At 44.0% G+C, this 14,220-nt stretch overlaps 4 protein-coding genes across 5 annotated transcripts; 2 read left to right on the forward strand and 2 right to left on the reverse strand.

Annotated features, from left to right (window-relative positions):
- Window positions 1–278: 278 nt before the first annotated feature.
- On the reverse strand, window positions 279–2,012 carry LOC128274721 (rRNA N6-adenosine-methyltransferase METTL5). The gene is made up of 4 exons (XM_053013011.1): window positions 1,749–2,012; window positions 1,456–1,679; window positions 1,146–1,330; window positions 279–583 (listed from the first exon to the last, which is right to left on the reverse strand). Exons 1-4 carry the CDS (start codon window positions 2,010–2,012, stop codon window positions 573–575), a joined length of 684 nt encoding a protein of 227 aa, XP_052868971.1. The 3' UTR covers window positions 279–572.
- LOC128274705 (uncharacterized protein C6orf136 homolog) lies at window positions 474–7,222 on the forward strand. Of its 2 annotated transcripts, none has more exons than XM_053012998.1 (6): window positions 474–688; window positions 5,956–6,102; window positions 6,201–6,358; window positions 6,492–6,713; window positions 6,784–6,853; window positions 6,950–7,222. In XM_053012998.1, the coding sequence occupies exons 2-6, from the start codon at window positions 6,046–6,048 to the stop codon at window positions 7,067–7,069; spliced, it is 627 nt and encodes a 208-aa protein (XP_052868958.1). In that variant the 5' UTR covers window positions 474–688; window positions 5,956–6,045; the 3' UTR covers window positions 7,070–7,222. The 2 variants fall into 2 exon arrangements, with proteins under 2 accessions (XP_052868958.1, XP_052868950.1); XM_053012990.1 differs by lacking the exon at window positions 474–688 and adding an exon at window positions 5,404–5,844.
- Window positions 2,295–4,858, reverse strand: LOC128274728 (SOSS complex subunit C homolog B). The gene is made up of 4 exons (XM_053013024.1): window positions 4,716–4,858; window positions 3,486–3,598; window positions 3,286–3,410; window positions 2,295–2,502 (listed from the first exon to the last, which is right to left on the reverse strand). The coding sequence occupies exons 2-4, from the start codon at window positions 3,514–3,516 to the stop codon at window positions 2,302–2,304; spliced, it is 357 nt and encodes a 118-aa protein (XP_052868984.1). The 5' UTR covers window positions 3,517–3,598; window positions 4,716–4,858; the 3' UTR covers window positions 2,295–2,301.
- A 1,357-nt stretch (window positions 7,223–8,579) lies between the features above and the next one.
- LOC128274685 (uncharacterized) lies at window positions 8,580–14,144 on the forward strand. The gene is made up of 11 exons (XM_053012958.1): window positions 8,580–8,775; window positions 8,855–9,148; window positions 9,234–9,443; window positions 10,194–10,668; window positions 10,744–10,912; window positions 10,989–11,126; window positions 11,564–11,600; window positions 12,152–12,291; window positions 12,630–13,541; window positions 13,653–13,793; window positions 13,882–14,144. Exons 1-11 carry the CDS (start codon window positions 8,601–8,603, stop codon window positions 13,951–13,953), a joined length of 2,763 nt encoding a protein of 920 aa, XP_052868918.1. The 5' UTR covers window positions 8,580–8,600; the 3' UTR covers window positions 13,954–14,144.
- The last annotated feature ends 76 nt before the right edge of the window (window positions 14,145–14,220 follow it).

A 14,220-nucleotide genomic window follows, 5' to 3' on the forward strand; every position in this document is an offset into this window, starting at 1 on the left:
TAGCCGCTGGTGGAGGCTACCGGTCACTGTGAGGTTGTCGTTGTTGACGAATAACCGTTCCGGTACGAGTCCACCGCCAATGAAAGAATAGTTTGGGAGATAGAATCTCTTAAAGTCTACTAGAAAACCTGAAGTCGGATGTCTTTGAAACGGAACGTTGCAGAAGACAATGTGTTTGCTTAAGCACTGTGAGCGCAAACGCCTTAAGACCACCCGAACGACACATTCTGTGTGAAGCGCGCAGGCCAGAGGAATTCATATAAACGCATGAACGGAGTCACGGGGTTGAGGACGGGATGCGCATTATTTATTGCCAATAAGTTGTAATTGTAATTGTAAGGGGTGGTCGAGAGTGCTATATTGTTCCAGGTGTTGCCAGTGTGTGTACTCATGGCTAGAGGTTCGCGGCTTCGGTATAAAATGGACATCTTTAGTGTATCGTAGTTTCGTGAATTCCTTTTAAGCTCTCTTCATGGAGCCGGGCCATCGTTGATTCATCAACGCCCCGAGGCGTTCGAGAGCGAAGTTCTTCTACTTGTGATTGTTGTGTCGGTGCCAGATCGGTGAGACCGCTAGACGGCAGCTAAACAGAAGAATCAGATCACACACCGAGAGAAAATGGAAAGAAAATGGAAACAAATACCAGCTTAATCAAACTAAAGAGCTACACAAAAAGAAAGCAACTGAGGTAAATTTACAAACTAACTAGGAAGGGTGAGGGAAGGACGCGGAGCATAACGGTTCTAAAGGGCGCTTGCATTCTTACAAGCACAGATAATTTACAAATAAGTAATGTCACTAGCTTTCAGGATGGGGGGCGTAAGAGAACCTTTCCCGGCCTCCACAACGCGGCGACGACCGCCCCCCAACGTTGACGATTTAATTGTCTTTTATTGCACAAGAAAAGAAAAGATAACATCATAACATAACATCGACAAGCTCTTTTCGTCGTCGGCACGCTCGTCGTATAACACGTCTCCTTTTCTTGTGTAAAACTCTTAAGTTGAACAATAAAAGACAGTTAAATCGGCTTTAAACTAAAACGTATCCGGTCTACGGGCCTTAAACATTGAAGACATGGGCAAACATGAGTCGGGTCTTCTTGTCGTAGAAAAAATGCAATATTAAGACAAAATCATTCCTACCTCTGGTCGAGTCCTCTATGCTGTGGGCCCCTTCTCCAGCCAATACGTCGAAACGCCATAAATCAACGGCAACATCCACAGAGGAGCGCTTGTGAAACTTGTAAGTCGACTCCAGATTATAGCGCAGTTCGGCCAGTACCGTACCTTTCACGTCCCACTGCGCAGCTTTTTTTCGAATGAAATCCCTATAAGTAAAAGGCTTTCTTGTCGATTACCGGATTATTGAATTCAGCGATGTATCTTGTCGCTTGAGAGACATACCTTATTTTTAATCTTACAGGAACGGACTGGTCCGTATTTATGTACATACCTTGTTGATGATTTATGCATCGAGTACACAGCGCACCTTGCCAACTTGATGCCAATGCGCAGGAATGCCATATCAGTGCCACTGTTTTGCTTCGTTCCAAACGGTGGGTTCATCAAAACTATATCAAATTGTCCACTGCGGAACAGCGTTTCCAGCTGCAGTACGTCCACCTGCACGCAATCAATGTTGTCCAGTTCGAATTCCCTACAGTTCTGTGAGAAAATCTATGTTCGCAAAAGAAAAATACAATAGTTATGGATATATCTACTGACGCGAAGCAGTTTCGCACATACCTCCACTGCGTTTGGATCGATTTCCGCACCAGTAACATTGCTAGCGCCAAGCAGTGCCGCCCCGATCGAAAGCATACCGGAACCACAACCAAGATCCAAAACCGATCTTTCTTCCAGATCTTTGAACTTAGTTTGAATATCGTAGAGCGCCTGACTGGCAATATGCGGCGGTGTCATGTACTGCTCGAGTTTCACTTCCGGTTTGACGAAATCGTCAACGCTTTGCAAAAGTGTCTCCAGTTTTTTCAGCTTAATGCAAGCCATCTTTGGTATGGCGTTTAATGCCTGCACTTGGAATTATAGTCACTTCAACGCCCAGCACAACATAGTATTAACAACTTAATGAATTGTTCTAGATAAATCGTAATAATTGATCAGGTTTCTTTACTACTGCGAGTTCCAAACTGCTATCATACCATCAACAACAACATTCTACCTATCCGATTTATTTCATACCTTAAACACTCTTCCTAACGCTAATCGAAACAGTCTCTCTCTCATTCGTCACCGTGACCGGTTTAGTTCTGTAGCCTTAGAAAAACGCAGATTGTTTTTAGTTCTTCGTTGGACTAGTATAATGCACCGTCGCATTATCGTAGCGTGGTAGAACGGGTAAAATGCAGTTGCCGAACACCGAGTCCTGAGGAATGAAAGAGCCAAACGATTGATTGATAGCTTGATTCCACACACCCTTGGCCACAACGTTCACACTGCCGTCGTTGGGTAGCTGCGTTCCAGCGTTATTTGCTGTGTACTAAGAAGAAAGTAACGAGATATAGTGGTTGATTTGATACACAAGATAACGCCAACATAAAAGAGGGAAACTCCGTTTCAAAAAGGTCAATACTTAATTAGCATAACTTGGGGTCATGGGTAAGAGCATGGAGTCAAACTGAGAAGACAAGATAAAGGTAAAACCACGTCTTGAAAAGCAAAAATATTTACAACGAAACTCCTATGCAATATCCCTCTAAAATGCTGCGACATGATTCGTTCAATCAGAACTTCAAAACGCCTATGTCCTGATTGTTTTCCCCCTACGTTTGATGACTTTATTGTCAAAATGTTTCAAAGTTTGCTTTCTAACTAGTTGAATCATGGAACTGTTAAAGACTCCGCCCGTTTGCAGGCACCTTCCGCACTACTATCCTCACCGGGCGTAAGCTTTGTTGCTGGGATACTCTCTACGGGGATCCTTATCACGAAGGACAAAGAGTGCAGGACAAGATCCTATTGCCGTCTAATCTCATACCTCAAATGCTGACTGCCTTACTGAACACGGGTAATTACTGAAGTATCTCAACCGTAGGGGGAGCGCTCCGTCGCCGCAATGTCCACCATGCATGGGCAAAGTGGAGTCGTGTGAATACGTTTTGTTTTGTCTTTCCCAGGTTCGAGAATGTCCTGAATTTCATGCGTGGTCTGAAAACTATCTGTGTGGACAACATACACCAACACATATGCGAACTACGGAACTTTTTGATACGGAACGGATGCCTCTTATTCAACTCAATATTCAAGGAATGGACTTATGTACTTGCGGGCTTGAAAACACCGATGATGGTGTATAAAGGTTGGCAAATCCAGGTGGCGATGTCGAGTTGGCTCCCTTTTGTAGTTGCTGCTTTTTGATCTGTATGTCTTCTAGAATTTTCGTCAGATCTGTAAAAAAATAGGAGCTTGTAAAACGACACTACTAACCACGTAGACCACGACACCGTGCTTAATGAAACAAACCTTGATTGGGTGTTGTAGCTGGAAAAGCCATTAGAAGAATCGCGCAAAGGAAAGAATTCCCTGTCCCTAGCACTCGTACCAAATACTGCAGCTGTACATGGAATAATTTGTGACTACAAAGATGTTTTCAATCAGTTTGGTTTTTTGTAAAGATATTTAACAACATGGCACGAGAATCTGCTTCCAAACGAGATTTCAACCGTTACAAGATAGAAGCTCACTGGGTTTTGCTCTAGTTACTACGAGCTAGCAGAGCAAGTTTGAAAGCAAATTGTAGCTGTCGCTAGGCGCTACGGTGGCAACTGTCCGTCTTCTGTGCGCGATGTGGCCGCACCGTTCGCTTCAGACGCCTGCCACTGCTCCTCTCTCCACGCCTGCTGGCGCTGTAGCGCTATGGTCCGGTCGCCAGGTTGTCCGCCGTGTGTGGGCATCGGCCAGCAGTTCCTCGCTCTATCGCTCGAACCTCGCGCAGTACAGCATGTCGTTTTCCACTGACTCCACAGCCCCAGGGCACCAGGTGCAATCAAAGCCATTATAGGTACTCTCGAAAGAATCCGTGCCCTTAGAATACCTGTGATATGTGGAAGTCTACACGTCTATGCTTCCTATTGACGCAGCGCGCAACATCCGGAACCACTCGGAGGGCCTCGAAGGGCCTTATGTGCTGGCGGAGCCTGGCGCGGAGTGCTGGCTGTGCTGGCAGTGACTTGCCGGGCCGTAACGTTACAGTTTTAACCGGCGTAGCAAGAAAAGCAATAGCGGGCGGCTGAAGCAGTGGCCGGCGAAGATGCGGCCGACTAGCGAATGGTGTGACTCGAAGGCTCCGAAACAACCGGAACCGGAAAGATCGTCTACGGACGCAGCATGGGTGTTTAGGCACCCACCCACTGGCATCTAGCGAGCAGCCGAAGGTCGATCGCCCGCGTCGGGGATGCAGTCAAGGATCTGCCGTATCGAAGGTGGTGGAATATATGTGCAGCCCAACTGGCAGCGTTGTCGCCGTTTGCTGATGAGCGACGTGTGGCCGAAAATACCGAGTAATAATGTTATTGTTTTGTTTATATCATTAATGTGTTTTAAATCAACCAAAAAGCCACGATTTGGTATAGCCTGGACTTTCTATAACCAAGGTGCAGTGTGTGCAGCCAACTGATTTTGAGGCCAACAAACATAGCCTACGTTTGAATACACATTCGTATCGGCGAAGGGTATTCACGTAATTATACTTACTATCGTGTCTAAACAACACCGGGATCACACTACAGCTTCAAATAGATCTTCCCGTTCCGAAATAGCTGCTGCCTCAGAGGAATTTGTATGGCGCGATGGATCAGCCGAACGTACTTCTCGCTTCTCACTTCTTGGTGGTCAACCACACTGTGAAGAGAGGCTCGTGTCAAAACTCTATTTTGTCTATCGAGAGCTCGCTCGCGAGAGATACTTTTGGTGGAGAGTGAGAGATATTCATGCTGTCAAGCGTTCTGTTTACGCTGCACACACGCATGCTGTCAATTCGTGTGCGCCGACTGCCGATCGTTGATTAAAAGCACTGCCATTTTGCGGCACTTCATCTTTTTATTTAGAGCTAATATGATGGCGATGGCTGCCAGTCACGCCAATGCTGTAATGCTGTGCCGTGTTTGTGATGGCTGATGCATTTGTTTGCATCGCAGCCCCATACAAGAAATTGCTCTAGCAAAGAACAGTCAACTTTATTAAATCGCTGGTCAAGGTCGAGCCGTTGGAGAAATACAGCAGGCCGCATAAACGAATTGACAGAATGCGTGTGTGTGCAGCGTAAACAGAACGTTTGACAGCATGAATATCTCTCACTCTCCACCAAAAGTATCTCTCGCGAGCGAGCTCTCGTTAGACAAAATAGAGTTTTGACATGAGCCTCTCTTCACAGTGCGGTTGACCTCCTAGTGGGAATAGAGGAATACACTCGGCCGAGCCATCCGTACGGTCCAAAACATCTGTGGCCGAAGCCAAATTCCCGAACGGGTGTTTTTTCGATTTTTGTCCGATATTGCTAGATCAATGTTACTGTTAATCAAATACTTTTTCAAATACATCATCGTTAAGTAAGAAATGCAGAGTACTGTTTTCGGCTCCCCTGCGTAACAAACTGTAAACATTAGCTAAGCTACATCGCCGAGGATCGAAAGAAGCGTGATATTTTTATCGGAAAACGCACGCACTACAGCTGCAAATTATGGCCAACTGCTTCCGTACTGTGTCGTTGAAATGTCGCTCGTTGGGTCGAGTTTATGTTCCCCGTGTACAATACGATACGAGACATCCGAGCGAGAGCCGGTACAGCACCTGTCACGAGACGCTGGCCAAGCATAATTCTATAGTCAGTTTATCACCGGCAAATTCGTGTGCCTCTAGTCTTCACAATGCGTATTGCATAATATCCAAATTTCTTTCTGCTTGCTTATGTCTAACCTCAACCGACCAACGAAAGGTATTGTTGCCCGAAGTAACTTCCGTTATTCCCGATGCATTTGGATTCCGAGGCGTAGTTTCGATTCAGCACAGTGAAGTGCTGCAACGTATGACGGAAGAACTGAACCCCATAAGTTACTGCAGAAATGAATGCACTCCATCAAAGGTATTTTGGAATTTGCTTAACATCGGTGCGGTTTCGGTGCGCTGAATTCCCCTTCGTAATGATGAATGATGTATATTTTCCTTAATTTTCATCGACAGGGTGCATCCAACGACAACCAACCAACTGAAGAGCAGTTGCAGCGAATATACCATGTGCTCTCGAATACGCTACCGAAACTGTTTGTGCAACCGCTTGACTATTCTATCTACAATCCAAATTTAATATTCGAAAACAATATACGGGGAACACGAACGGTGTAAGTAGTGTAGTAAAGTTAGTATGCTTCTAAAATGAATAGGACCGTGAACTTATTGTATTTTATTTGGCAAAAGTGCAAACAGGCTTTCAATCGTTTCGTACTGTTATTCTTTTGGTTTTACTGCTTCCAGTGGGCTTTACCATTATGTAAAACAAATTGCACTACTGCGGACAGTCGGCCATCTGAAGTTTGCATATGTTACCTTTGAAATATTGAAAATTACCAAGCATCCTGAAGATAATACCGTAAAAATCCGGTGGCGCATACGTGGCATTAGCGCGCTCAAAGTGATGCTACAGTTCTGGAAATACAAGCTGTGGAAGTTGAAGGAAATATTCAACGACCAGGAAGCGTAAGTATACTGTAGTAGCGAATAAAAGAATATATATTAAAACATTCTTTATTATCGCTTGCCTTTTTAGCTGGTACGATGGTTTTTCTGTACTATACGTAGGCTCCGATGGACTGATATCGAAACACGTAGTTGATAAGGTAATTATAGGGTTCGTTCGTAGAACCCATTAGCATGTTATAATATGTTACTGTAGCATATCAGTACAATGCCATTTTTATCATACTTTTTCATAGATTGTGCCCGATGACGATACAGTGAAGGTAGCCCCAAAGACAATAGTATCACCGAAATTGGCTCTTGTTGTTGGTGTTACTGCGGAAATGTACCCGGTCTTGAGTGGTCCGCTTATCTAAGAGGTGAAAGAAACCTGTGGCTACTAAACGATCGTAGCCAGTGCAGAATTTCTAAAGCAGCATTGTGTAATATTTGTTTTTAGAGATCATATTCGTAGAATCGCATTCTTACAGTGTATCATTGACCTCTGTTCGATATTTCAAAATATGAATAAAAATTGAAATTCCAAAGAATGAAATGAAGCGATTTTTAGCGTCGTTTGGTGGTGTCACGCAAAGTGGAGTATGCCTTCCAACTTGGCTAGTTAATGTGCTTTATTCAACAGAACTAATTAATCATCGCTACCATTTAAAGCCACTCTCCGCGCTGCCTTCAACCAGCACGAGGAACCTCATCTGTCAAGCAACATTCTCGCAGGTGTAGATTGATGATCGCGAAGGCATTTGTTTACATCCTTTATTATTGTTTAATGGGTTCACCCGGGCTTTCTATAGCAAAGGTGTGGCCGTGCTAGGAAGCAACTATCTTTAGCACGGTGCTTTACTGACATGTGTTTACGATATTTAATGAACTACATCATCAGCACCGTGGTATGTGGTGCTCATACATAGTGCTGTTAGAATTTAATTCCTTAACAATGTTTGCGACTTTGCTCAAAACTAATTTTTGTGTGTTAAGTTTTTTGTTATAATACATCCCATTCTCATGTCGTGGTTCGTTTTTTGTGATTACACATGCAAATTTATTCGCTTTCCATTATAATAATGTAGATTTGCGTTGTGGTTATTTTACCGATACAAGAGACCCAACAAGGAAATCCTTCATCAACACCGAGCCACAATAAGTGGTTTGCATTTTAACTGGCATCCTTTCTCTTTTAGTGCTATCCATTGGCTGTTGATTACACCATTGACATAACTGGAAGTGTGCTAATGATTATATTTTCGTACTCTCGATTGGGCCACCGATCGTGCTCACGGTTAGTGCACTCGGTTACTAAGCTGTACCATGTAAAAAGGACCATGGGTCAGTTATAAGTTTGCAGTGCTGTGAGTGCATCAATATGTATTAAAAACTTCTTGTGGTGGGAGACAGTGGAGCGAGTGGAGCGAGTGTCGATTCTTCCAGGGCTAGCTGTGTAACGAACAAGAAATATACACTATGTCCAGTGGAAGCAAAAGTCAACCGAATGTCGGAAGCGACAGGGCAACGGAAATGCCGCAGGCACTGCCATATTCAGTAACCAGCTTGTTTCCGTTGTCACCACACTATACCGCCCCCCCTCACTGCGTCAAAGATGAAGACGGGTTGCTTTGGGAGGCACCTCGCAACGACCTAACACCGAACACAACCCCGGTGAGCACAGTACTGCACTCGCCTGAACCGACCACCACTGCCGAACTGGAGTTAAAGATGCGTTTCCAGCACCGCCATCAGATACAGGTTGGCCGGAGTCCGGTCGGTAGCGGAGGTCATAACGGGAGCAGCGACTCGACGGCTGCCTCTAGTCCAGTGTTGACTGCGAAGGGAGAACTGTACGGTTACGATTCGTACCAGCACCACCAGCAGGAACATCGATCCGAATACACGATGCTGTCCGCGGGTGAGATCGTTGTGTTCGACGACATCGAAGCAAATTGGCCTGTAACGTGCGGAAGCGAGGACGAATTGCCCGTTTTGTTGGATAGGCAGAAGAGTAGTAGCGCAAGAGAACGCAATCCAATGATGCCCGATGATGGTCGCACGAAAGGTCAAACTATTATAGGTAGGCTTCGGTAGCATAGCGCAGAATGGTTTTTATTTCGTAACTCGGTACCATTTTCATTCAATTAACTACCCCACAGGTGGCTTGATGATTGCCGAGTACGAAGGATCGCCGCGGCGCTTCGGTAGTATTTATACCGATGACTATCCGCAACCGGATGGCCTTATTTTATACAAAACTACTGGCAACCTTCCTCGACCTCCTGGATTTCCGAAACGAGTCAACAGCGCTGCATCACTGGCCCCCAACTGTGATGACGATTGTGATGGCGGCCACGTAGAAGGTTCCAACGATGTCAGCAACGTCAATAGACAGCGGTTACTCGATTTGGAAATCGGCGAATCAAGTCTTTATAATGCAGTCAACGTTAATGGTAAGTGTACCACTCGGTTATCTTTCATGGGTACCTTTTCCCATCATGTTGCTTTCTTACGCCACAGATGACTTTCTCGTTGCAGGCACTCAGTCAAATGAAACTGCATTCGATAGTCAAACGAAATATTACAGTCAAGCGAAACAGCCGCAACAAATAGAAGAAGATAATGACAAACAGGGGAGCAATTTGAAGCTACATGATTTTGCGCTCTCGCCGGTGACAGATTATGAGTCTGGTTGTAGAGCGGATTTTAATCTGCATAATTCACTAACATGCGTGTCAAACAATTATGGTTAGTTGGCGTTATATCTGTATCACTCTGCAGCAGTTGCCCCCCATCCCCACATGAGCCACAACTCTGCATCGCCTGTTATATTAGGTTGGCGAAAACGAAATCTATTATTTTTGCGTGAAATTAAAATTTTTATTTCAGATATTTCCGATGGTCCGATTTGGGTTCAATATGCACCGTTTTGTTCTATATTTTTGTTGTCTCATAGTACTCTTGGTCCTTATCATTGGAGTTTCACGAAGTGGAGTACAAAAAACACATCTACACAGCTCGAATATTGAGCATCGAGCTTCACTCAAACATCGAGCATCTTTTTGACTCCAGCTGTGCGCAAATGGTTTACAAGTGTTTTGTGGTCGAATTTTAACTTTTGGGCGATGCGACTGCGACTACTAACATGGGCGATCAACTTCGATCATTTCTGTGATTTTGTCGACACTCTCGAGGACTGGTCTGCTTTGTAAAATGTTCAGCATTTTCTTTTTGTTGACTCTCATTATCAACAGCCACAACAAACAAAAAACAACAAACGATTTTGTTTAGTTGAAAGGTCACCTTAGCAATGAGCATAAACTTGAAATTGTTTGATCAATACTTTACGAGATATCGATCACTGTGGCCATCTAGCGAGAAAATAATGTATGTCTTTTTTGTCAACCTAATTTTATACGATGTTTTGCATTTTTTCCTGAATGATAAATGGAAGTGTATGCGCACACTTAAAGAATAATTTCACATTCAATGTTTTAGAAAATACGAAAACATACGATACCACGGTTAGTGATACGAATCACCGGGTCTCGAAGGAGCATATAGGTGCGCCGTGCACCGATTACGGGAGAATGTGCAATAGTATGCCAATATTAGAGGACGGACTGTCCAGCGGCCATGCGTCTGACTCGGAAAGTAATGCTCATCTAAATGGTGTACTAGCGACAGTAGAAACGCAGTCTTACCGTACGAAGGAGTTCAACGAAGCGAACGTCTCGTACGTCGCAATGAGTTCAGCAGAGGCAAACGTAGCGAACGCTCACGTGCGAGAGGTAACTGATATTGCTAGTCTGAATCCTACCAGTTCAGCAAGTGATGTACAGCGGGCATTGAATGACATAAGGCTGACGCTACGCAAGACCAAAACACTACCTTTGCTAGAACACAGGTGTGGATCGGAAAAGGACGACATGTTGGCCAGTAATTGCGATGCATCGCCTATCTGGGTGTTAAGGTAGGATCATCATGGCAGGATCACTGTGGCTCATTACTATTTTACTGAGTGTATTATTCATTTTGCCTCTGGCAGGTCGTTAGTGGAGACGGAGAAGGAATCAAACAAGCAAGCATCGTTACATCAAACGAGTATACGCCGAACGAATGCGGGCGATGATGAGGAAACTGATACGGACTTAGAAACGGATCGGCTTCTCGGTCATCAGCAGAATTTCAGTGATTTAAAATTCACCGAACAGCAAGTACATTGCCGCATCGACTTTACTGTTGCCATTATCACAACTCACAATGTTTTCAACTGTTTATAATCTCCTACAGCATTTCGACAGCCGCGGTTCGATCGCTAAATCGCCCCCATTAGTATCGACGCTGGCGAACATAAAGCGAAACCACACCGCACTTCGAGCCGACACTGGTGCTTACATCCCAGGCGACATTCCGATTGATAGCCTTCCTGTGAGTAGTTGCATGATGCTGACCTTTACCTACTCACTTACTTATACGGTTATTAAAATCGCCAAGCGGTCCTGACATGCAACGGCGACTCCCTCCACATCTTAGAGCGCATTTGTCCTCTAACTACCTTTTCCAGGCATTCTTGCTTGGTTATCAATATAGTAACGCAATCCAAAAAGGGGGCCTACCACGCTCCCTCTGTCCTTCTGGACGATCTAACATGTCCGCAAATTTCATAGCATGACCGGAGCGAAGCGTATATGTCGCCCTATATACAGCAGCTCCTCTATTGTCCCAGTAGTATTAGTAGTAAAGTACCTCCATCCGGAGAGACGCCCACGAATTCAATTGCGAATTCAAAAATTACCGATCGAATTTCGAATTTAGATAAACTTGATGATTGTTTTTCGTTTTCTATCTATTTTAATACTTTTCAGGAAATTGAAAGCAAAGGCAGGCACAAAACCAGAGAAGGTAAGTTAATGGTCAAATTATCAGCTTTGTTTTAAATAAAACAAAACCTTATGTACCTACATTCCTCTTTCAAACCTAAAAGAACAGATATATAATTAAATGAAATAAACATTGAAAAAAAATATCCGAGGGTTTCTAACATATTCCATATATTCAATTCTGCAGTAGTGAATGTTAAAACTAAAACAACTACGCCAGGAAACTAAAGCAAGAAAAATCGAAAAAATTTCAACATATCATTCAAAAACAATATCAAACAAGAATGTAAGCACAGTAACTTAACAAAGGTTGTTGAAAGTCAATTTCCGTGATTGAAAGTATATCGCACATTGAGTCATAGATCAGTGTTTACATATTTCACATAATGTATATTAATTTTTCATTTCATTCTTTCTCGATGGTTGAATCGTGTAAACATGTAAGTTTAAAAAAACATTTTTCATTAGGTGTTTATTATATTGATTCACAGGAGAATAAAAGAACGTTCAGAGCCGCCTTAAACGACTTCTTACATATAAACAGCTTGTCTATGTTTCTTAACTCTCTTGTAGGCCTTCTAAACCCGACAGTTCTGATTGAAGGCGTACTGTTCCGGGCCCGTTACCTTGGCTCCACGCAATTGGTGTGCGAGGGCCAGCCAACGAAGTCGACACGAATGATGCAGGCGGAAGAAGCCGTTACTCGCATTAAAGTGAGCATTATCTCGCCAAACGTTCCACCACCTAACATCATGTTCCTTCTATATTCGTTGTATTTGCTTCTGTACTTTGTTGTTCATTGTTCCATGTATTTCCTAACACAGTATCTTCAGTCCTTCGCCGGTTCCTAATCCACATTCCTGCAAGAAAAGATTGATTTAATCCAAAACACTAACCAACGTATTGTGTCTTGTTGTTCTTTCCTGCATTTCTTCTTTCCTGAAATTCACGCGTTATTAACAACTCATAAAAACATACTTCCTGGCTAGGCTTTGGTAAGACACTCTGTGCTATGCAGCAAAACCATTACTTAGATTGTTCCTTTGCCCAGGCCCCGGAAGGTGAATCTCAACCAAGCACGGAGGTGGATTTATTTATTTCGACAGAGAAAATCATGGTGCTTAATACGGACCTGAAGGAGATCATGATGGATCATGCGCTGCGTACAATCTCCTACATTGCAGACATTGGCCAACTGGTTGTTCTTATGGCAAGGCGCCGCTTCGTAGCACATGATGCTCCGCATACCGGAGCGATAGAAGCGGCGGTAGCGCCATCCGAACCGCCACCTCACACCGACGAAGCACAAAACTGTCCAGAGGATAACAGTACTACCACCAGGGTGATTGAAAGTCCGAAAAAGCGAACACCAAGTTCATTTGACAACGTTGGCGCTCGCAGCAACCGTACGCCAAAGATGATCTGCCACGTGTTTGAAAGCGAAGAAGCGCAGTTCATTGCGCAAAGTATTGGCCAAGCATTCCAGGTGGCGTATATGGAGTTTCTAAAGGCAAACGGAATTGAAGACCACAGCTTTATGAAGGAACTCGACTACCAGGAGGTGTTGAACAGCCAAGAAATTTTTGGCGATGAATTGGAAGTCTTCGCCAAAAAAGAGCTCCAGAAGGAGGTGGTGGTGCCGAAGACCAAAGGAGAGATTTTGGGTGTTGTGATCGTCGAGTCTGGATGGGGTTCGATGCTACCGACGGTCGTAATCGCGAACCTCGCCTCATCGGGAGCGGCAGCTCGCTGCGGGCAGCTCAACATCGGAGACCAGATTATTGCCATCAACGGATTGAGCCTAGTCGGCCTGCCGTTGTCCACGTGTCAGAATTACATAAAAAATACGAAAAACCAAACTGCTGTCAAGTTCACCGTTGTCCCTTGCGCTCCCGTTGTGGAGGTTAAGATTAAGCGACCTAATACGAAGTACCAGTTAGGCTTTAGCGTGCAGAATGGAGTGGTAAGTTTGCATACTGCAGCACATTTAGACGAAGACAGTAAAAGTACAAAGGGAATATCAAATTAAAAGTACGGCAGTGACTCACTAATAATTTCAACTGTAATTTCACAGATTTGCAGTCTGTTACGCGGAGGCATCGCAGAACGCGGTGGTGTCCGAGTCGGCCATCGAATCATAGAAATCAATAACCAAAGTGTCGTTGCTGTGTCACATGAGAAAATTGTCAAACTACTTGCAACATCCGTCGGTGAGGTCAGTATCTTTTATGAAAATCGGTAATCTTTTAAAAATGAATCCAAACAAAACAAATGAAAACATTCACCTATTCTCTCATCTGTAGATATTGATGAAAACCATGCCAACGTCAATGTTTCGTTTGCTTACTGGACAGGAAAATCCGATTTATATTTAAACGAAACGAACAAACGGATGCAGGCGAATGGACGTTGGTTGAACGTAGATAATGCGAAGTGTTAACGTAACAAAACCAAGGAGAATGACTTACTGCCGTGGTCTGTGAAGAGCAGTTCAAGTTAAAACCTGCCAGAAATGGAAATGGGAAGCGGTTTACTAGAAAGTGTTACATCTTGTTCATTCAAATAAATACCGGTTCTTCATTGAAAAGCACTACGAGCGGATAACTTCGAAAATCGAACGAACGGATACTAAAGGGATACCC

The sequence above is a fragment of the Anopheles cruzii genome, chromosome X (assembly GCF_943734635.1).
Source record: "Anopheles cruzii chromosome X, idAnoCruzAS_RS32_06, whole genome shotgun sequence".
Classification (NCBI taxonomy): Eukaryota; Metazoa; Arthropoda; class Insecta; order Diptera; family Culicidae; genus Anopheles; species Anopheles cruzii.

Bases quoted from the DNA above. Each gene is read 5' to 3' on its own strand.
- LOC128274685 (XM_053012958.1), top strand. From the start codon at position 8,601: ATGCTGTCCGCGGGTGAGATCGTTGTGTTCGACGACATCGAAGCAAAT. The intron at 10,669-10,743 runs GTAGGATCATCA...TGCCTCTGGCAG, and splicing joins TCGCCTATCTGGGTGTTAAG to GTCGTTAGTGGAGACGGAGA. The intron at 13,542-13,652 runs GTAAGTTTGCAT...GTAATTTCACAG, and splicing joins TTAGCGTGCAGAATGGAGTG to ATTTGCAGTCTGTTACGCGG.
- LOC128274728 (XM_053013024.1), bottom strand. From the start codon at position 3,516: ATGGCTTTTCCAGCTACAACACCCAATCAAG. The intron at 3,411-3,485 runs GTTTGTTTCATT...ATTTTTTTACAG, and splicing joins AGCTACAACACCCAATCAAG to ATCTGACGAAAATTCTAGAA. The intron at 2,503-3,285 runs GTACATAAGTCC...CTTTCTTCTTAG, and splicing joins CGGTGTTTTCAAGCCCGCAA to TACACAGCAAATAACGCTGG.
- LOC128274721 (XM_053013011.1), bottom strand. From the start codon at position 2,012: ATGGCTTGCATTAAGCTGAAAAAACTGGAGACACTTTTGCAAAGCGTT. The intron at 1,680-1,748 runs GTATGTGCGAAA...TTGCGAACATAG, and splicing joins TCGATCCAAACGCAGTGGAG to ATTTTCTCACAGAACTGTAG. The intron at 1,331-1,455 runs GTATGTACATAA...TTTTACTTATAG, and splicing joins ATGCATAAATCATCAACAAG to GGATTTCATTCGAAAAAAAG.
- LOC128274705 (XM_053012990.1), top strand. From the start codon at position 5,701: ATGGCCAACTGCTTCCGTACTGTGTCGTTGAAATGTCGCTCGTTGGGT. The intron at 5,845-5,955 runs GTCAGTTTATCA...GACCAACGAAAG, and splicing joins TGGCCAAGCATAATTCTATA to GTATTGTTGCCCGAAGTAAC. The intron at 6,359-6,491 runs GTAAGTAGTGTA...TACTGCTTCCAG, and splicing joins ATACGGGGAACACGAACGGT to TGGGCTTTACCATTATGTAA.